At 36.6% G+C, this 23,917-nt stretch overlaps 1 protein-coding gene across 7 annotated transcripts in view; it reads right to left on the bottom strand.

The window, feature by feature from the left end:
• CNTLN (centlein) overlaps nt 1–23,917 on the bottom strand; it is a 301,590-nt gene that overhangs the window by 161,913 nt on the left and 115,760 nt on the right. For 6 of the 7 annotated variants that reach the window (XM_047700244.1, XM_047700246.1, XM_047700245.1 and 3 more), the window contains 2 exons: nt 23,128–23,290; nt 11,318–11,512 (listed from right to left, as the gene is read on the bottom strand). In XM_047700244.1, the coding sequence (XP_047556200.1) occupies nt 11,318–11,512; nt 23,128–23,290 (358 nt within the window). The remainder of the gene's footprint in view (nt 1–11,317; nt 11,513–23,127; nt 23,291–23,917) is intronic. The other variant, XM_047700251.1, reaches the window with a different exon arrangement.

Here is a 23,917-nt window from a genome sequence, read left to right as displayed (position 1 = left end):
GAAGGAAAACAGGGCTTAGAGTTTAAATCTAACCTAGTTACATTCTGATTAAAAACAAAACGAAAAAATTTCAACACTTACATTAGTAGTACAGCAGAAACCAGAGTATCTAAACATACCACTCACAATATACACTACACAATCCTAAATTATTAGGCATAGAGAAAACATCAGTGTATGACCCATATTTAAAAGCAAAGGAAAACCACTAGTCAACAAACCCAAGAAGTTCCAAAATATGGAACTAAAATATAATGATTTTAGAGGATCTGTTTTAACTATTATAATAAGAACCTAAAGAAAAATGTTTGTAAGGGGCACCTGGGTGGCTCAGTGGGTTAAGCCTCTGCCTTCGGCTTGGGTCATGATCCCAGGACCTGGGATCGAGCCCCACATTGGGCTCTCTGCTCCACAGGGAGCCTGCTTTCTCCTCTCTCTCTGCCTGCCTCTCTGCCTGCTTGTGATCTCTCTCTGTCAAATAAATAAATAAAATCTTTAAAAAAAAAAAAAGAAAAAGAAAAATGTTTCTAAGATATGAAAAATTAGGAAAACCCCACAGATATATACCTAATACAAAAATGAAGCAAATGAAAATTCTAACACTGAAACATACAATATTTAAAGAATAATTCACAGAAAAAACTTAAAAAGCAAATTGGGGATAACAGAAATGTTAGTTAATTGAACATAAATTAACAGAAGTTAGCTAATCTGAAGGTACAAGATATTAAAAGATTTTAAAAAATGAAGAGAGACTTGCTGATCTAGGGGACAACACTAAAAAGTCTAACACAAGTGAAAAAAGAATCTCAAATGCAGAAAAGATGATTGAGAAAAATAACTGAGGAAATCATGCAACACTTCCCCCTAATTTGGTCTAATAAATAAATAAATACACACACATTTTTTAATCTTTTAAACAAAAATCAAGAAACCCAGCAAAACTGCAAGAAGGCTGATTACAATGAAAATCATAATTGGAAACATCATAGTTAAGATATTTTTTAAAAGAAGCTAGACAAAAGTGGTACATCACATTTAAGTAAATAATGAAACAAATTCTGACTTATCATCAGAAACAGCTGAGTCTAGAAGACAGAAAACTGAAATTTTTAAATTGCTCTTAAAAATATATAAACAGCCAACCCAAAAGAAAGAAAGAGGGAAAGAGGAACAAAAACAGGATAAATTTTTTAAAAATGATAAAATAGGGCACCTGGGTGGCTCAGTGGGTTAAGCCTCTGCCTTCAGCTCAGGTCATGATCTCAGGGTCCTGGGATCAAGTCCCGCATCAGGCTCTCTGCTCATCAGGGAGCCTGCTTCCCTCTCTCTCTCTCTGCCTGCCTCTCTGCCTACTTGTGATCTCTCTCTGTCAAATAAACAAATAAAATCTTTAAAAAAAATGATAAAACAGCACACCAAACTCAACCATGTTATTATATTAAGTCTAAATGGATTAACACTGCAGTGAAAAGGAAGAAATTGTCAGAATGAACAAAAAATATAGGACCCAACTATGTACACTTTAACATAAAGACACCTATACGTGGAAATTAATAGGATGGGAAAAGGTATACCATGTAAAATGTAACCATCAAAGAGTTAGATAGGCTCCAGTAATGTAAAATTGGGTTTCAAGCAGACAAAATATTACTATAATTAAAACTAACAATTTATAATGACAAAAGGTGTATTTAATCAGAAAGACCTATCAGAGGGACATTCTCTCTCAGCAAATGACAGAAAACTGATAAAAATATAAATACAAAAATCATTAAAGACAGAAGATCTGAACACTACCAAACACAATGACATAATTAATACTGATATTTAACACTCCAACCAAAAGCTGCAGAATACAAATTACCTGCAAATAGACATAAACCATATGCTGATGATACAACAAGTCTCAATAAATTTCAAATACAGTAATCATAGAGAGTACTATCTCTGACCACAATAGAGGTATATTAGAAGTGAATAGCAGTAACATATACAAATTGTCCCTGACTTACAATAGGATCCATGTCAGATTTTTTTTGGCTTGACTGATATCATTATCAGTACACAGAACGTTCTTGAAAAAGAATAAAGCGACTTACCCCTGAGGGAGGAGTCAAGATGGCGGAGAAATAGCAGGCTGAAACTACTTCAGGTAGTGGGAGATCAGCTAGATAGCTTATCTAAAGATTGCAAACACCTACAAATCCAACGGGAGATCGAAGAGAAGAAGAACAGCAACTCTAGAAACAGAAAATCAACCACTTTCTGACAGGTAGGACTGGCGGAGAAGTGAATCCAAAGCGACATGAAGATAGACCATGGGGAGAGAGGCCGGCTCCCGGCAAGCGGCGGAGCAATGGAGCACAAAATCGGGACTTTTAAAAGTCTGTTCCGCTGAGGGACATAGCTCCAGAGGCTTAACCGGGGTGAAGCCCACGCAGGGTCAGCGTGGCCTCAGGTCCCGCAGGGTCACAGAAGGATCAGGGGTGTCTGAGTGTCGCAGAGCTTACAGGTATCAGAACGGGGAAGCCGGCTACACAGACAGAGGCGAGGAGTAAGCTCTAAGGTCGGGGTTACCTTGAACTGGTCACAGGCTCGGTCAGCTTGGAGCGCGGCCGGAGGCCAGGGTGACGGGAGTAATTGGGCGCTGTTCTCTGAGGGTGCACTGAGGAGTGGAGCCCCGGCCTCTCGGCTTCTCCGGGCTGGAGACCTAGAGGCCGCCATCTTCATTCCCGCCCTCCGGAACTCTACGGAAAGCACTCAGGAAATAAAAGCTCCCGGAAGCAAAACCAGCAAACCCGAGCGGATTACCCAGACAGGCCCAGGTAAGGGCGGTGCAACTCTGCCTGGGGCAAAGACACTTGAGAATCACTACAACAGGCCCATCCCCCAGAAGATCAACAAGAAACCCAGCCAGGACCAAGTTCACCTACCATGGAGTGCAGTTTCAATACCAAGGAGAGCAGAGGAATTCCAGAGGAGGAGAAAGCAAAGCATGGATCTCATGGCTTCCTCCCCATGATTCTTTAGCCTTGCAGTTAATTTAATTTTTTTTTCTTTTTCAATTTTTTTTTCTTCTGCTGCTAAATTTTTTTAACTTTTACCCTTTTTTTTTAAATGTTTTTTAACTAGTTTATCTAATATATATGTATTTTTTTCCTTTATATATTTTTTCTTTATTGGTTTTCTTTTTTTGTTTCTTTTTTTTTTTTCTTTCTGAACCTCTTTTTATCCCCTTTCTCCCCCCTCACGATTTGGGATCTCTTCTGATTTGGCTAAAGCATATTTTCCTGGGGTTGTTGCCACCCTTTTAGTATTTTACTTGCTCCTTCATATACTCTTATCTGGACAAAATGACAAGGCGGAAAAATTCACCACAAAAAAAAGAACAAGAGGCAGTACCAAAGGCTAGGGACCTAATCAATGCAGACATTGGTAATATATCAGATCTAGAGTTCAGAATGACGATTCTCAAGGTTCTAGCCGGGCTCGAAAAAGGCATGGAAGATATTAGAGAAACCCTCTCGGGAGATATAAAAGCCCTCTCTGGAGAAATAAAAGAACTAAAAATCTAACCAAGTGGAAATCAAAAAAGCTATTAATGAGGTGCAATCAAAAATGGAGGCTCTCACTGCTAGGATAAATGAGGCAGAAGAAAGAATTAGCGATATAGAAGACCAAATGACAGAGAATAAAGAAGCTGAGCAAAAGAGGGACAAACAGCTACTGGACCATGAGGGGAGAATTCGAGAGATAAGTGACACCATAAGACGAAACAACATTAGAATAATTGGGATTCCAGAAGAAGAGGAAACAGAGAGGGGAGCAGAAGGTATATTGGAGAGAATTATTGGAGAGAATTCCCCAATATGGCAAAGGGAACAAGCATCAAAATCCAGGAGGTTCAGAGAACCCCCCTCAAAATCAGTAAGAAAAGGTCCACACCCCGTCACCTAATAGTAAAATTTACAAGTCTTAGTGACAAAGAGAAGATCCTGAAAGCAGCCCGGGAAAAGAATTCTGTAACGTACAATGGTAAAAATATTAGACTGGCAGCAGACTTATCCACAGAGACCTGGCAGGTCAGAAAGAGCTGGCATGATATATTCAGAGTACTAAACGAGAAAAACATGCAGGCAAGAATACTATATCCAGCTAGGCTATCATTGAAAATAGAAGGAGAGATTAAAAGCTTCCAGGACAAACAAAAACTGAAAGAATTTGCAAATACCAAACCCGCTCTACAGGAAATATTGAAAGGGGTCCTCTAAGCAAAGAGAGACCCTAAAAGTAGTAGACCAGAAAGAAACAGAGACAATATTCAATAATAGTCACCTTACAGGCAATACAATGGCACTAAATTCATATCTCTCAATAGTTACCCTGAATGTTAATGGGCTAAATGCCCCCATCAAAAGACACAGGGTATCAGAATGGATAAAAAAAACAAAACCCATCTATATGTTGCCTACAAGAAACTCATCTTAAACCCGAAGACACCTCCAGGTTTAAAGTGAGGGGGTGGAAAAGAATTTACCATGCTAATGGACATCAGAAGAAAGCAGGAGTGGCAATCCTTATATCAGATCAATTAGATTTTAAGCCAAAGACTATAATAAGAAATGAGGAAGGACACTATATCATACTCAAAGGAACTGTCCAACAAGAAGATCTAACAATTTTAAATATCTATGCCCTTAACGTGGGAGCAGCCAACTATATAAACCAATTAATAACAAAATCAAAGAAACACATCGACAATAATACAATAATAGTAGGGGACTTTAACACTCCCCTCACTAAAATGGACAGATCATCCAAGCAAAAGATCAACAAGGAAATCAAGGCCTTAAATGACACACTGGACCAGATGGACATCACAGATATATTCAGAACATTTCATCCCAAAGCAACAGAATACACATTCTTCTCTAATGCACATGGAACATTCTCCAGAATAGATCACATTCCTGGTCCTAAATCCGGTCTCAACCATTATCAAAAGATTGGAATCATTCCCTGCATATTCTCAGACCACAATGCTCTGAAGCTAGAACTCAATCACAAGAGGAAATTTGGAAAGAACCCAAATACATGGAGACTAAACAGCATCCTTCTAAAGAATGAATGGGTCAACCAGGAAATTAAAGAAGAATTGAAAAAATTCATGGAAACAAATGATAATGAAAACACAACGGTTCAGAATCTGTGGGACACAACAAAGGCAGTCCTGAGAGGAAAATATATAGCGCTACAAGCCTTTCTCAAGAAACAAGAAAGGTCTCAGGTACACAACCTAACCCTACACCTAAAAGAGCTGGAGAAAGAACAAGAAAGAAAGTCTAAACCCAGCAGGAGAAGAGAAATCATAAAGATCAGAGCAGAAATCAATGAACTAGAAACCAAAAAAACAATAGAACAAATCAACGAAACTAGGAGCTGGTTCTTTGAAAGAATTAATAAGATTGATAAACCCCTGGCCAGACTTATCAAAAAGAAAAGAGAAAGGACCCAAATAAATAAAATCATGAATGAAAGAGGAGAGATCACAACGAACACCAAAGAAATACAGATAATTATAAGAACATACTATGAGCAGCTCTACGCCAACAAAGTTGACAATCTGGAAGAAATGGATGCATTCCTAGAGACATATAAACTACCACAACTGAACCAGGAAGAAATAGAAAGCCTGAACAGACCCATAAGCAGTAAGGAGATTGAAACAGTCATCAAAAATCTCCAAACAAACAAAAGCCCAGGGCCAGACGGCTTCACGGGGGAATTCTACCAAACATTTAAAGAAGAACTAATTCCTATTCTCCTGAAACTGTTCCAAAAAATAGAAATGGAAGGAAAACTTCCAAACTCATTTTATGAGGCCAGCATCACCTTGTTCCCAAAACCAGACAAGGATCCATCAAAAAAGAGAACTACAGACCAATACCCTTGATGAACACAGATGCAAAAATTCTCACCAAAATACTAGCCAATAGGATTCAACAGTACATTAAAAGGATTATACCACAACCAAGTGGGATTTATTCCAGGGCTGCAAGGTTGGTTCAACACCCTCAAATCAATCAATGTGATACAACACATTAATAAAAGAAAGAACAAGAACCATATGATACTCTCCGTAGACGCTGAAAAAGCATTTGACAAAGTACAGCATCACTTCCTGATCAAAATGTAGGGATAGAGGGCACATACCTCAATATTATCAAAGCCATCTAGGAAAAACCCACCACAAATATCATTCTCAATGGAGAAAAACTGAAAGCTTTTCTGCTAAGGTCAGGAACACGGCAGGGATGTCCATTATCACCACTGCTATTCAACATAGTACTACAAGTCCTAGCCTCAGCAATCAGACAACAAAAGGAAATTAAAGGCATCCAAATTGGCAAAGAAGAAGTCAAACTATCACTCTTTGCAGATGATATGATACTATATGTGGAAAATCTAAAAGACTCCACTCCAAAACTGCTAGAACTTATACAGGAATTCAGTAAAGTGTCAGGATATAAAATCAATGCACAGAAATCAGTTGCATTTCTCTACACCAACAACAAGACAGAAGAAAGAGAAATTAAGGAGTCCATCCCATTTACAATTGCACCCAAAACTATAAGATACCTAGGAATAAACCTAACCAAAGAGACTAAGAATCTATACTCAGAAAACTATAAAGTACTCATGAAAGAAACTGAGGAAGACACAAAGAAATGGAAAAATGTTCCATGCTCCTGGATTGGAAGAATAAATATTGTGAAAATGTCTATGCTACCTAAAGCAATCTACACATTTAATGCAATTCCTATCAAAGTACCATCCATTATTTTCAAAGAAATGGAACAAATAATCCTAAAATTTATATGGAACCAGAAAAGACCTCGAATAGCCAAAGCAATATTGAAAAGGAAAGCCAAAGTTGGTGGCATCACAATTCCGGACTTCAAGCTCTTTTACAAAGCTGTCATCATCAAGACAGCATGGTACTGGCACAAAAACAGACACATAGATCAATGGAACAGAATAGAGAGCCCAGAAATGGACCCTCAACTCTATGGTCAACTCATCTTCGACAAAGCAGGAAAGAATGTCCAATGGAAAAAAGACAGCCTCTTCAATAAATGGTGTTGGGAAAATTGGACCGCCACATGCAGAAAAATGAAATTGGATCATTTCCTTACACCACACACGAAAATAGACTCAAAATGGATGAAGGATCTCAATGTGAGAAAGGAATCCATCAAAATCCTCGAGGAGAACACAGGCAACAACCTCTTCGACCTCAGCCACAGCAACGTCTTCCTAGGACCATCGCCAAAAGCAAGGGAAGCAAGGGCAAAAGTGAACTATTGGGATTTTATCAAGATCAAAAGCTTTTGCACAGCAAAGGAAACAGTGAACAAAACCAAAAGACAACTGACAGAATGGGAGAAGATATTTGCAAACGACATATCAGATAAAGGGCTAGTGTCCAAAATCTATAAAGAACTTAGCAAACTCAACACCCAAAGAACAAATAATCCAATCAAGAAATGGGCAGAGGACATGAACAGACATTTCTGCAAAGACATCCAGATGCCCAACAGACACATGAAAAAGTGCTCCATATCACTCAGCATCAGGGAAATACAAATCAAAAGCACCATGAGATATCACCTCACACCAGTCAGAATGGCTAAATTAACAAGTCAGGAAATAACAGATGCTGGCGAGGATGCGGAGAAAGGGGAACCCTCCTACACTGTTGGTGTGAATGCAAGCTAGTGCAACCGCTCCGGAAAACAGCATGGAGGTTCCTCAAAATGTTGAAAATAGAACTACCCTATGACCCAGCAATTGCACTGCTGGGTATTTACCCTAAAGATACAAACGTAGTGATCCGAAGGGGCACGTACACCCGAATGTTTATAGCAGCAATGTCTACAATAGCCAAACTATGGAAAGAACCTAGATGTCCATCAACAGACGAATGGATAAAGAAGATGTGGTATATATACACAATGGAATACTATGCAGCCATCAAAAGAAATGAAATCTTGCCATTTGTGACGACGTGGATGGAACTAGAGGGTATCATGCTTAGCAAAATAAATCAATCGGAGAAAGACAACTATCATATGATCTCCCTGATATGAGGGAGAGGAGATGCAACATGGGCGGTTAAGGGCGTAGGAGAAGAGTAAATGAAACAAGATGGGATTGGGAGGGAGACAAACCATAAGTGACTCTTAAAATCACAAAACAAACTGAGGGTTGATGGGGGGAGGGGGGGTTTGGGGGGTGGGATTATGGACATTGGGGAGGGTATGTGCTATGGTGAGTGCTGTGAAGTGTGTAAACCTGGCTATTCAGAGACCTGTACCCCTGGGGATAAAAATATATTATATGTTTATAAAAAATAAAATTTAAAAAAAAAAGTGACTTACCCTATCATTTCAAGACTTACTATAAAGCGACATATATGAGTAGATATTTTTCTGGACTCTATTCTGTTCTACTGATTATTTTGTCAATCATTATGCCAACAGCACACTATCTCAATTTTTTTAGCTTCATAAATATGTCTGAAAATCAGGTAGTGTAAGTCCTCCAATTTTTTAATGAAATTTGACCTGTTCTAGGTCACTGGCCTCTGACCATTCCCTGTAAAAGCTTAGAATTGCCTTACTATCATCTTAAAGATACAATGTATACACTCAATACTGCTTAATGAAAAAACTTTAATCAAACTATGAAGCGATGGGAATAAAGGATATTTTACCTTTAATGTGATAAAGGATATGTACCAAGAAACCCATAGCACACATGGTGTTTAAAGTTGAAACACTGTCAGGTTCAAAAATAAGCAAAGTCAAATGGTGGTTACCTTTATGGAAGTAGCTTGCAATGAACCTCAAAGAGGTTTATTACAAACTGGTAATATTGTATATCTTGATCTGAGCGGTATTTACAGGGATGTGTTCACTTTGTGAAATGTCACAGAGTTACACACTTATTGTTTGTAAACTTTATTATTTGTATGTTACATTTCAATAAGACTGTTCATGAAAAATTTCACGTGTTTTCTGAAACTTTATAGATTAACCTTAAAGTTATATTTAAGCACTAAATGCCAGCATAGCCAAGATACTTTAAAGAACAGTAAGAAAGAGTACATCTACCAAATATAGAGATTTATTAGGAGCTATGCTAATTAATATAATATAACATTGTATAGGAATACAGAGAATACAGAGCCTAGAAAGAAACTTGTAAGTATACTTAAGTAGAATATATGAGAAAGGTAGCCCAGGACTACAAGGGGAAAAAAAGGGTATGTCAACAGGGTGAGCTGGAAAAACTGATTAGTACTGGGGAAAAGTAAATAAATACAAATGGATCCGTAGATAAAACACCATCCTAAATGAATCGTGAATATGAATGATATAAGCAAAGCTTTAAAACTTCTTTAAGAAAACAGAGGTGTTAGGATGCCTGGGTGGCTCAGTCACTTAAGCGTCTGCTGAGGTCATGATCTCAGGGTCCTGGGATCGAGCCCCACATTAGGCTCCTTGCTCAGCAGGGAGCCCATTTCTCCCTCTGCCTGCTGCTTCCCCTGCTTGTGCTCACTCTCTCTTTCTTTCTGAGAGAGAGAGAAATAAATTAAATAAATAGATAAATGTAATCTTTAAAAACGAAAACAGAGGTGAAAATCTTTCTGTCTTTGGGGTAAGAAAGGACTTCTTAAATGAAACAACAAAGCACTAACTATAAAAGATTAATTTGTCTAAATTAAAATGAAGACTTTCTGTTCATCAAAAGACTCATTAAAGAAAAGATGAGGTATACACTGAGATAAGATATTTCACTTACTAGAGATTAATATCAAGAATAAAGAACTTTGGGGGCACTGAGGTGGCTCAGTCGGTTAAATGGCTGCCTTTGTCTCGGGTCACCATACCAGGCTCTTAGGATCAAGCCCCACATCCGGCTCCCTGCTCAGCGGAGAGCCTGCTTCTCCCTCTCCCTCTGCCTGCTGCTCTGCCTACTTGTAATCTCTATCCCTGTGACAAATAAATAAAACCTTTAAAAAAAAAAAAGGAGAAGAAGAAAAATAAAGAACTTTGGGGCGCCTGGATGGCCCAGTGAGTTAAGCCTCTGCCTTCGGCTCAGGTCATGATCTCAGGGTCCTGGGATCGAGCCCCACATCGGGTTCTCTGCTCAGTAGGAAGCCTGCTTCCCCACCTCTCTCTGCTTGCCTCTCTCCCTATTTGTGATCTCTCTCTCTGTGTGTAAAATAAATAAATAAAATCTTTTTAAAAAAATAAAGAACTTTTATTAATCAATAGGAAAAGAATCCAGTAGAAGAATGATTAAAAGATGTAATTAGATGTTTCACAGAAGAAGGCATACCCTTGGCCCTGTAATCATTTGAAGATGTGCTTTATCAGTGATATGCATATGTAGATCAAAATAAAAAATTATACTTGAATTAGTTAGTTGCCAACAAACTATGAAGTCTGACAATACCAAGTGTTAAGGAGGATGGGAATCAGCCAGATGCCTTAATACACATTGTTGGTGGGAGTAAAACTGATGAAAAAACTTTGAAAAATAAGTGAAAGTAACATTTTCACCCAAAACCCAGGATTTCCATTCCTAGATACCTGTTTCACCTAAATGTATGCATATTTGTACCAAGAATCATGCATGAAAATGTAAGTTGCAGCATTATTCATAATAGCAAAAACTGGAAATAACCCAAACACTTATCTACAAGTGAACATACAAGTAGATATGATATAATCACATAAAACAGAATATTGTAGATCAGTAAAAATTTTTAAAAAGCTATACCAAACAACATAAGTGACCCTTAATAACGTAATGAGAAGTCAAAATTGCCAAGCCACACTTTAAGACAGTGGCAGAATTGGGACTAAAAGGTATTAAGTATCATGTATCAGGCATTATGGCAACTACTTTATAAGACTTCCTATTATATATTCTTTCCATTCCACTACCTCATTCAGTTTAAGTCTCAAAATGGGCATGAGCTATTTATTCACTGTTACTATATTTCAGTCAAGTGTTTCATCATAATAACTATGCCAGTTATACCCTGTATTTCTATGTGCATTTCTATATGAATCTGTATTATATATAATATTCATGTCTACAAAGTATAAGAAAATAGCACAATACAAAACAACCTGCCAAATCTTATATTCCACTATACTAATTAAACTTTTTTTAGTCAATTGAGGAGAAAATTTAATATGATATTGCTTGGGTAACATTTTTAGAAAATGTCTCTCACCTGTTCCAAGGGCTCTGAATCACTGCCTTGCAGTAAAGGATAGGGTGCTCCTTGTGATTCCTGAAGCTTTTCTTTTAATTTAACATTTTCTTGTTCTTTTTGAAACAGCTGATCCTGAAGACTAACAACACTTTGCCGGAGCATAGCTTCACTTGATTTTGTGGTTTCAAAGCAAATATGTAATTCATTGTAAAGCTGTTTCAAAAAATATATCCACATTTATTAATAATCAATTAGTAGTCACGTCTATGTAAACATGCATACACACATATACATATCTATAAAGACTATATATGACATACTACTTGCCCTGAAGTGACTTTAATACTCTAGAGGGGAAACAAGCTATAAACAGATGAAAAACTAAATAATATAATCCAATAGCAACATAAAACTACAACTGACATTAAAAAGGTAGTAAGTGGGGCGCCTGGGTGGCTCAGTGGGTTAAGCCGCTGCCTTCGGCTCAGGTCATGATCTCAGAGTCCTGGGATCGAGCCCCGCATCAGGCTCTCTGCTCAGCAGGGAGCCTGCTTCCTCCTCTCTCTGCCTGCCTCTCTGCCTGCTTGTGATCTCTCTGTCAAATAAATAAATAAAATATTTTTTAAAAAAGGCAGTAAGTATTACTGGCCAGTACAATATAGGAAAAGTGTGCTAAACTCCTAAGAAGGATGAAAACACTTTAAAGCTAATTATATATTCAACTTAGAGGACTTTATGTAAAAGAAAGGACCTGAACTGAGCTATGATAGTATTATAGGAACTGAATGAAAACAAAAAGTCCTTCCAAAGGTGGCAGAAATGTGAAAACATTAGGTACAGTTATAAGAAGGGACAGAAAGGAAGCATAAGCTCTATCAGTAACTGAACCCAATATATACATCTGAAACAAAAACCAAGAGTCTTTCATTGAGAGTTCATTAAGGTTGACTGATACATTCCCATTTTGTATAAATTAACATCTACGGCTGCAGCAGGGGAGGTGAGGGCAGAGGAATAGCAAGAGACAGTCACGCAGTAAGAGCACAGAGTGTAGACTCCTGGAAGGTGCACTAGTTCCTGCAGGCAACAGGGGGTCACTGAAGACCTTCAACAGAGTGTGATACAACAGAAGCAATGTTCTGAAGGCATGACAGATAACTTTTCAATTTTTTAACTCAAGGAAACACGAACTTAAAAATTTAAAATGAGAATTTATTAATACTGTGAGACAGCATATGGTATGTATGTAAGTGGCTTCATGTACAGTCACATATGGTTAACAATGGTATTCCACCAATACTCATGAACTTATATGGTAAGGAAACTCCTAACTAATGATTGTGATATGAGGCATAATTCAATTTGTGGTAACTAATTCACATAAAGAATGTATATTTGCTGATGACACTGGGAAAGTGACCCAAGAATTAAGACTTTTTTTTTTTTTTAAATAAGGCTAATAGTGAGATAGTGAGATCTTTATAACAAAAGCAAAATCCCTCAGGGTTTTTGCTCCAATTTGAGAGTTTGTGAAATCCCCAAGTTCAAAATGATGTAGCTAATACACTAGTTTTTTAGGTTTGCTCATCTAATTGAAGACTGGGAGAATCTTCCATTAGCTGGCCTTGCCTCATGGAAGAAACTTAACCACACAAAAGATGGCAGAGTACTTTTCTGTATATATGCTATACTTTAATTTTTTAAACTGTAAAACTTAATAAGGCTTGTAAAACCTCTTTTCTTTGCTTTTTCTTAGACATATACCTTGTCATAAACATAAGATTGGCCAAGCCATTCCTCTGACACAATATGCCCAATAGTCTTTTTATGTTCTATAAGGGATTGTACCACTATGTTATTATAGTTATTTCAAATAATCCATTTTACTTTACAGCCAATGTCTAAGCAATTTTTATAAAGGAAAGTTGCCAATATGATTTATATAGAATTTCAGGACATGAATTTGTACTTTCCCTCCCAATTACCTTTATACCAGGGAGTATGTCCAATGTCCTGTCCACAGTTGATACCATCAATCTAGGAGGGAAGAGAGAGTAGGAACCTGACCACTTTGAGGAACAATGAAGAGATCAGAGTGGGCCTTATAGTAACCTACCTGAGCTGTGTTGCTGCTTTCATGATTGATTTGAGGTGGAAAAGAAAAAAACAAAATGTGGAGAGAAGAGCTAAGGTGTCTAGAGAGATTTGAAGCTAGGATGAATGAAGGTCTGCCTAACAGCATACACAGTCACTTACTCAGTTAAAAGATTATATAACTACTTTCTCTCTTACTTGTATGCTTTCTTAATACTAGCCGGCTTTTAACCAGCACAAATTAATCTTTCTGGAAGAAAATAATACAAAAAATAAATATGTAAATATTTAAAATAATAAAGAATTTACAAATAGCTAATTATAACTCATTTTAAAAATATTTTAAAAAGGGGCGCCTGGGTGGCTCAGTGGGTTAAAGCCTCTGCCTTCGGCTCAGGTCATGATCCCAGGGTCCTGGGATTGAGCCCCGAGTCGGGCTCTCTGCTCAGCGGGGAGCCTGCTTCCTCCTCTCTCTCTGCCTGCCTCTCTGCCTACTTGTGATCTCTATCTGTCAAATAAATAAATAAAATCTTTAAAAAATATATTAAAAAAGGATTTATAGATTTCAAACATTTGACAGTCTCATGAACATTGGTTGTTGCCCAAGAAAAACTCATAGTTTTCCTTCCACTTGCCCAAAGTACAGGAAGAGTGATAGCATGTGGTCAGGATTGAGGACCAATTTACTGACCATTAGTGTCAAGGGTGTGATATATTTCTTTAAGTATCATGTCTTGGGATCTTTCTTCAAAGTTAATAAGGCTCTGGGCCTATTCATACATGAAAGAAATCTTTGTCTTAAAGTCTCTTCTCTTGTCCTCTCTCACGTCTCCCTCCTTTCTTGCTTCTATAACAATGGAAGACTAACTGTTCTCTTCTAATGTTCTCCACTTTATTCTCTCTGTCATGCAATTTACACAGGTGTACTCCTATTCAGCTGTCCTGGTTTGATCTGATATGACCAGTGGGCAACTCTAAACACTTAGGCAAACTGTCTTTCTCTGAAAATATCCATTCTTCCAAGCAGCAGATGGAAAAGAATCAAAAAAGCCTGGAACAGATGATCTAGATCAGCTCTGCTCCAGGAATTGGGACAAACTCTTATTCCTTAATACTTACTCCAAATACACATTTCCTACTTGCTATTTTCTTTGATGGCTGATTGGACTTCACTTATTCAGTAGCAAGAAGACCACTCAGTTGTAGACTGAGTACAGGGAGCAAAGAGAGCCCTTCAGCCATTTTTAACTCAAGGCCCCAGGCCATCAGTAAACTTGGCTACAAAAAAAAGTCTTCAGGGAGGCTAAGTCTATTTTTATTTCTGAAGTGTTTTTGGGTGACAATGCCTCAGGGTAATAGAAGGTTTATTTCTCTAGGAGATCCCGCAAAAACACAAAGGTTTAGGATGTTCCAGTCCCCTGTTAAATGCCATTTTGTTCTCACCTCATTAAGAACAGTAGAGTAGGTCAGTAAAGTTCTCAAGTGAGTAAATTAGTTAATACAACAAATTAACTCATCCGCATTGGTTTAGGCATTGGAGTTCGTAACTTTTTCTTTATTAGCAGTAACAATTTCTTATAACAGTTTTCAGAGAGGCTCTTTTCTCTACAATTTCTTTCCTCTAATAGTCCATAAAGCCAAAATGGGTCAGAATTTTTTCCAAGATTCTGCCCTATGAAAACATTTAATCATATATTTCCATCTATACAAGTATTAATCATTATAATTCATAATCCAGGATGCTTACTATTCTCAATGCTGTTTTCTGTTGAAGAAATTAAAGTTTAAAGAGTTAAGAGAAATTCCAGGGGACAGAATGCAAGTTATCTCCAGGAATAGGACCCCAAACTCCCAAGTTCTTTAATTTTCAGGGACTTATACCAAAGTACTCTTCTTCCCTTATTTTTATTAGTGTTAAGGAGCAAGCTATTTTGTTAACTTTAACAATTTTGGAAGTGGATATGCTCTGTGACCCAATGACTAATTGGCTTAAAGAATAAAATTTTCCTTATTTAGTAAGTATACTGTTTGCTATTGTGACTGAGACAATAAATTCTCCCATTGAAAACTCTGTTTGTAGCAGAAAAATTAGGGAAAAAACTCTGATTTAACATGCAGCTTAAACTAAAATAATGTATAACCTAAATCCTTATTTTCCCGAATTGATATTGCCTGCATCATAGAATTATCATTAAAAATAACAAAAAGTGATAAAACACATATTTAGTACCTTAAAGACGTTAGATGGTATAGAAATCATAAAAGTTGATACAATCCCCATATATACTTAATCAAACACATATATAAATGGCATGCAAATGTAGAAAAACAATTAAAACTTAGATAAATGGCTACATGCTAAGAGGAAGAAAACATACTAGCTTACTTTCATTTCTCTTGATGGGTGTGTATCCTCCAGAGGAACCCTCCACATTGTTAGGTTTTGTGTATGAGACTAATGATTTGTTAAGGGAACCTCTGGGAAAATATGACTCAACCCCTTCCCTGTGCTCAAAGTTTTTTTCAGTTTTCTCTCTTCATCTTTGTCTCCTCTACACATTCCTCTCAACCTACCACTGAGGGTAACTGATTTTATCTTTTCTGACAATGAAATGAATACTATGAAATAAATCAACTTAATAAATTGGATAAAGGAGGAGAAATGGGAGGGAAAGCAAAAAAAAAAAAAAAAACTAAGAGAAAATTGACAGAAAGAGGAAAAAGAAACTCGATTAGAAACAGTAAGTTAAGAAGACCTAACTCTTCGAAAAGTAAGTTTAGTAAGAACTGGAGATAAACTATTAGTGTAACTTTTGCTCAACTCACCTGAGTATTACAGCTAAGCCCCAATTATTACTTGTGAGTAATAAAATTAATGTGAAAATATATTTGAAAATCTTACTTTTAAGTAAATAATTTCATCTAGCTGTTGCATGGATTATTAGATTACTCAAATTTATTGGAAAAAATCTAGAAAAATACATGTGGATGAGGAATAAACATAAGTATTAAGTAAAATCCTTCAGGATTAGAATGAATAATTAACTTGACGTAATGAATACTACAGGTCTAAAGAGTAGCATACTGTTTATTTTTGAGAAAGAAAGCAGTGTGATCTTTCACAAATTTCAGCATTCTGAATTCCACCACTAACATATTTTTCTGGGGGAAAAACATATATAAGAAAAAAAATCTGAAGAAAGTAAAAAAATTAAAAATTGTAATGCCATAGAAAAATAAAAGAAACTAAATTTTTATAATCAGGAGAATGAGTGGCTGAAGAAGGATGATGGGGGTCCTTTTCACAGAGGATGGTAATATGCTAGGATCCCTTTTCACCAGAAAGAATGCAATGGAATCTTTTTTTTTTTTTTTTTTTTTTTTAAGTAAACTCTATACTCAATAGGGGCTGGAACTCATGACCCTGAGATACACGCTCTACTGATCCAGTTAGCCAGGTGCCCAGCAATGGAATCCTTTAAGCAACATTTAACTTAGATATCAAGATAAATTTTCCACCATTAAAATTATTGAACATTGAAAGAATTTTGATAAGAATGAACAATGGAAGTTTATAGAATCTATTTGCAGAATCCTTTAAAGATAGGACCACATTATTCCATGTATAATGGAACTATACAGTGGGCTTTAAAACAGAGTTTAATATTGTGGGTTCCGAACCCAAGATTATGTAGATTTGAATTCTACCACCTTCCAACAATACTTTCAGCCACAGCTACTTGATCTATAAAATAATAAGGAATAATAATACACCACACAGGGTTGATATGAAACTTAAACAGTGAAACAAAAGGCCTTTTCCCAGTTGTTGATACACAATAAGCTCAACAAATGTTAAACCATTATTATATGGTTGTTGGACATGACTTAATTTGGACCTCAATCCACATAACACATTTCTGAAATAATGTGTATAAATGGAAACACAGATTCTTCTTGGCTTATCATAAAATTTTATATTCTTTACTTAGGATCATGCCCCAACTGGATAGCGTTTCTACTTGTTTTCCTAGTTTTTCCATACTTTTATACCATTCAGAACCATTTACTCACCCAAATAGTTAAAAGTTAAATGGGCTGGGATGATATTTAAATTAAGATAGAAAAATATGCCTACAAAGCTTAAAAATAGTTCCACTGGAAAAAAAGTCTATGATTTTTTTAAACTGCACAATCCAAAGTGGGATATCATTGTATACAACTCCTTAAGGTTCAATAATTTAACACTTCTGGATCATTTCTCAAGTGGCAGGCAAGTCGCCTTCAAACTTCATGATCCCCTGTGCATTCTCAACATTTACGAACTTAAACAAGACTATCTTTATGTATGAACTAACATAAGAATAAGCTGTATGCTATTAAATGTTCTTACTGGCTTTTTCATAAAAGGAATGGTTCCCTACCCCTATGGGTGTTGTGCCTCTGTGTCTATGTCTGCATAATCAATATTCTCTAATGAATACTAATAGTCTGAACTGACAATAAAGAGAGATGTTTATTGCAGCTTTATTTATAATAGTAAAAAGTTTTAAAAAACAGTAGTAAAAAATTTAAACAAAGTACATTATTATCGACACTGGAAATATGGTTAAATAAATTATATTATTATTTCCAAAGTAGTTATATGTCATGATATTGTTTTAATATAATGTAGTAAAGTAATGAAGTTAAAGATATTAGTGTATCCACAGATATGTCAAAATGCATTTTAAAAAACTGAAAGGAAATATTTGAATGTTAACAATATTTGCCTCTTAGAGATGGAATTATTTTTAAAAATTTTGTATTTTTATGAATAACTATTTACACGTAGACTAGCAAGGGAAAAATAATTGTAATATTTACTAACCACAGGCAAATTTTATAAAATATAAATAAATAATCAAGGACTTCTGAATTGAGTGTAGTTAAGTATACTAATAAAAACCTTATGAATAGGGGTGCCTGGGTGGCTCAGATGGTTAAGCGTCTGCCTTCAGCTCAGGTCATGATCTCCAGGTCCTGGGATCAAGTCCTATGACAGGCTCCCAGCTCAGAAGGGAGTTTGCTTCTCCTTCTCCCACTACTTTTGTTCTCTCTCTCTCTCTCTCTCAAAGGAATAAATAAAATCTTCAAAAATAAAAAAAATTGTTTTTAATAAACTTATGAATGAACGACTATAAGGACCTAGAATAACTTTCAAATTAAAATACTACAATGAGAATTAAAATTTCAGAAAGAGCATCAAGTCAAAAATTAGTTAAGTTTCCTCCTATAGTACACTCCTAAGAGGTAACTTCTGAGGAACAAGAAAAAAGGAAAAGGGGGACGCCTGGGTGGCTCAGTGGTTAAAGCCTCTGCCTTTGGCTCAGGTCATGATCTCAGGGTCCTGGGATCGAGTCCCGCATCGGGCTCTCTGCTCAGCAGGGAGCCTGCCTCCTCCTCCTCTCTCTCTCTGCCTGCCTCTCTGCCTACTCGTGATCTGTCAAAAAAAAAAAAAAAAAAAAAAAAAATCTTTAAAAAAAAAAAAGGAAAAGGAATTCAAAGCGGAGAAAAAAGAGGACAAAAAAGAAACTAGACATAAAAGAAAGTAAACCAGATCTTTAAAGCAGCAGATGTCAATTTGCTTTTTTTTTCCCACCTCTATACTGTTCATAAGCACAACATATTCCCATCACCTTTCTCATTATCTAGAATGATTCTTGGAGCAGATGGTCTTAATCCTGGGCAAATGTGTGTGTCAGGTTTCAAAAAGTATCCCAGATCAAGGCTGAAGTTATGACAAGTTCTCCAAATTAGAGTGATAAGCTCTACCTCTCCAAATTTAGTAAGGGTTTTGACTAGGAAATTTATGGCTTGAGGTAGAGTTCATATAAGAAGAGTTATTAAGAAACTAATTCATTTCACTGATGTCTTATCTTCTCAGAATAAATATCACTGGTATCACTTCATCAAGGAGAGTCTCTTATCCCTAACCTAGGACAGGAACAGACCGCAGGTACGTACTTCTACTATTACAACATACATCATTCTTACTCCTCCTACTCAGTATCAGTGAGCAAGTAGATTTTATGCTGTAAGATGTAAAGAATAAAGGCAGTAAAAAGGCTTACCTATGCAGATAACAGGGGACAGTGTTTAGGCAGTGAAAGCAAGTGCAAAGACCTTAAGGTCTTTGGATGTTCAAGGGAAAAGGCAGAATTAAGTGTGGCTGCAGTGGAGAGATTAAGGAGAAGGAATGGCAAAGATGAGATCAGAAAGGTGATACAGAGCCAGATCATGTACAGTCTCCCAGGTTGTAGTAAGAACTTGGGTTTTTTACTTTTATGAGACAGGAAACCACTGGAGGGAGCTGAATAAAGGATTTAATTTGACTTAGGAAGTTTAAGCAAAAACATCCAGGCATCTGTGTTGAGAATGGACTCAAAGGGGATTAAGGTCAGGAGCACAGAAACAAAATGGGAAACTACTGCAGTAGCCCATGTAATACAGGAGGGTGGTTTGGACAGAATGGTGACAGCACAGATGGTGACAGCAGCAGAATTTCAAACACATACTGAAGGCAGAGTGCACAGAGTTTAGTTTTGAAGATGTGAGGTCTGAGATGCCCATTAGGCATCTAGTTAAGAAGTTAAGAAATGTTAAGGAGACAATCACATATATTCTTTCCTAAAGTTCAGGTTAGAGATGCAGAGTAGATAATCAAATTTGGGGGGCATCAGCATATGGACAATTTTGATTTTGAAAGCGCAGGTGACTGGATAAAATCAACTAGGGTGTGAGTTTAAACACAGGGGAAAAAAAGACATCCTAAGATATGGGCCTGAGACATAACATTGAGGTGACATGGAGACAAGGAAAAAACCAGAAAGGAACAGAAAAGGAACAGCTAGAACTGAAGGAAGAAAGCGACACAATCGCCAAGTGCCTGCAAGCCAGGAGGGAAAGAAAAAAAAGAAAGTATTTTCTAGGCACGGAGAGTCATTAATTGAGACACATGTTGCCAATAAGTGAAATAAGATGAAGATTGATATATGATCATTGAACTGAGCAATGTGGGGGTCACAGGTAATTCTGAAGAGAAATTTTAGCAGAGGGAAAGGGACAAACACTTGACTGGAGCTGGTTCAAGAGAGAAGAGGACAGAGGTGAACTTTGAGAAAACGTAAGTCTTTCAAGGAATATTGCTGGAAAAGGAAAGAAAGAGAAGGAAGGGAAGAAAAGGAATATAGTGAGGTCAATACATGTTCCGTACTGTGTGTTTTGTTCTCTCCCCCAGATCAGAGACATATCAGCCTATTTGTATGTGAAGAGGAAAAAAATGATGCTATAGAAGAGAGGGGAAACATCTTCTGTGGACAAGTTTATAACAACAAAAAGTTGGAGAGGGAGACCTTAATAATCCTAAAATTAGACTGTAAATCCACACTATATATACTCATGCTGGAAGACTAAGAGGAGCAGGAGGAGAGCCAGAGCTCTATGGACTGTCATGGAAATACATCCAAGGCATATCACTTAAAAAATGACAAGTTAAAGCACAGTAAGGATAGTGTAAGTTCATAAATATTAAAATTATAATATGCTCACATTGGTGGTATGTGTGTACGTACACACACACACAGAGTCCCTAATGCAGGAAAACCTGGAATGACTACTCAGATGACTACCCCTGGGGAGGGGATGAAATGAGCCGGGGTGAGTGGAAGGGTATGACTCTGTTAGACGACCACTATCAGGACTTCTGTAGTATCATTTCAATAGCTTATAATAATGTATTCTTATAATGGTTGCATATTTAACAAAATGACTTAAAAATATTCTGTTCTTCTAGAGATACTCTTGGAAACATTCAAATATTGAGAGTGGTTGCTTCTGAGGCAAGGGCTTCTTGTACAAGTGCAGAAGACTACTGTGTTTTGTCTCATACACTTGTTTATCACAAGCACATAAGTAATACTTTGGTAACAATTATTTTAGTTAAAAATGCTTAAGTATTCAGTTGTTCAAAATGATGTAGGATCTGCAAAAGTTCTCAGGTAGGTTATAAAAGAGATGATTGCTCTCTGCAGAGGTTGCTAAGGAAAAATCAACAAAAAACAATTAAGGCTGAAACATTTTGTCTCAAATTTTTAGTTAACAATTAAAAAAAATAGCACTCAAGATTGAAAAATGAAATAGCAAAGGAAACAATGACTTTTTCCTCCTCTTTACCAAGTTCTTTCTTGCTGAGAGTAGAAACAGAAAAAGAAGTATAAGCACATAAGAGAAAAGGGTATGTGGCTTATTACCAAGCAACTTTAAAGACATATTTGAATATAAATTGCCATAGTGGGGGGCTTTTAAGCAAAAATTAAGAGAGAGAAATGTTTGAGGTAAATATACAAGTGAAAAATATGAAAATAATTAAAGTTACTAATAATAACCAGCATTTCAACTCATTTTAGCAATGGAGACTAGTTTAGAAGCAAAAGCGTACTGGGCAATCCCACCACACAAAACAAAAAGGTGAAGCTGCTCTCTTCCAAGTGGAGAGAACAGGCATTACCCTTTCACTTGACATTGGCCACATCCTGGAATACAGAATACACAGGGAAAACCACTGTTCCACAGCATTATTTAAAAATACACATTTAGGGGTGCAAGAGTGGCTCAGTCGGCTGAGCGTCCCACTCTTGATTTTGGCTCAGGACATGATCTCATGGCTGTGGGATCGAACCCCAAGTGGAGCTCTGCAATCAGTGGGAAGTCTGCTTGTCTCCCTCTCTCTCCCACTGCCCCTTCTCCCCTGCTCTCTTGCTCGCTTAAATAAATAAATAAATACCTCTTTAAAAATATATGGGTTTAAAGTTTACTTAATATTTACTATTACTACTGACATAAAACGTTAATTATAGATACTGGATTTTCATGGTCCTTTTTTAGGAGAAGAGTGAGTTAAACAGAAAAAAATAACACAGATTGCCCTATTTAACCACTCTAAGCTTTGGCTGCCTCAACTATTACAACCAAATAAAATCAATCTTGTAAGACTGATCAATACAGAAACTAAATTATTTCTATAAATAATTTGGTACACTACACAAAACAATAAAAGTGTTTTTTTTTTTTTAATTACTAGCCATAATTATTGTTGCTGAGTCAGTCAGCATACCTAAATAGCTGGGTAAGCCTTCTGGAGAGGCTCCTAAAACAACTGTAAAGTAAAATGACTATTTAAAAGAAACACACAAAATAGAGAAAAATCCTTGGAGAGTATTGATCCTGAGGACCTCATCAGCATACCCAATTGGGTTTGTGCAGGTTGGCCAATAAAACAATGCACAAAATTCTGAAATTAAAGACTGCTTTAGGTCATAAACTAGAATCATAATTGATGAATAATTTCTCATAAGAGAAGGCTATGTAAGTCCAATCCCCCTAGTCCTTCCTGGTTTGGGAGTTATAGTCAGGTATGTTTTATAGTAGATGTCAAAATTCCAATTTATAAAAACAATATCCCATAGAGTAAATTTGCTTCTATATTTTAAATATTTCAGCTTTAGTGGCCATAAAGAAAAGTCAAAAAAAATTTCAAATATTACCAGATTGAATTATATTTCATTTTTAATTCTGAAGAACCATATAAAAGGGAATAGTAAAGAAGTGTTGAAATTGGAAAAAATTTGAATTCTATATATTTTTAGAAGTTCATACATATAAATTTACATTTTTATGACAGAATAAAAGCATACTTTTTGATATGATATACTTTCAGCTGTGTGAACATCCTCCTGATTCCTCAGGACTTTCTGCGTGTCCATATTCAGAAGCTGAAGCTGCTGGATCAGCTCTGCCTGCTGGGCTGCATGCGCACTGTTCTGCTTGTAAAGGTTCTGCAGCTCCTGCAGCTCCTTCCTGTGCAAAGGAAGCAATACATAGAGAGAGGCAGGAATAAAGATCATCTCAGCTAAATAACTGTAGTCATTGAAGGTTATAGATCGTCTTCCAGTTCTCTCATCTACTGTTTTTCACTGCAGGCAAACATATTAATAAAAGAAATAACATATAAAGTATTTAATATTTCTCACATACACCTAGAAAGTATTGATAGAATGAATATGACTTTCAAAGCCAAATACTTATCAATTTTTTTATAGCTTGATGGTAATAAAAACCTTGGATATACAGACATTATACCACCTTCTTATTGAAAGTAAGTTACACTTCAGTTCCAAGAACTGATACGTACCGATGTCAACAATAGTTATCAGTTATGAATAATGGATAAGTCCGAATTTCACTGTACACTATACAGAACTTTAAATGCATTAAAAGTAATCCCAAAAGGCAAGTAAAGTTTCAAACCAAAGTTCCTTAAAGGTTTGCAACCTCAGGTGTTTGGACTGGGATTCCTGTGACTCTTCTAATCTAGACTGAAGAAGAGATGGGGAGGGTGGAGAGCCAGAAGGAAGGAGAGCAACACAAGGTAGACACCAGTCCTTCTACCCCACCCAGGGTGCAAGTGGTAAGGAGGAGGATAAA

This window comes from Lutra lutra, chromosome 13 (genome assembly GCF_902655055.1).
Source record: "Lutra lutra chromosome 13, mLutLut1.2, whole genome shotgun sequence".
Taxonomy (NCBI): domain Eukaryota; kingdom Metazoa; phylum Chordata; class Mammalia; order Carnivora; family Mustelidae; genus Lutra; species Lutra lutra.
The sequence above is the reverse complement of the archived record's forward strand: the minus strand, read 5'-3'. Positions and strand labels throughout refer to the sequence as shown.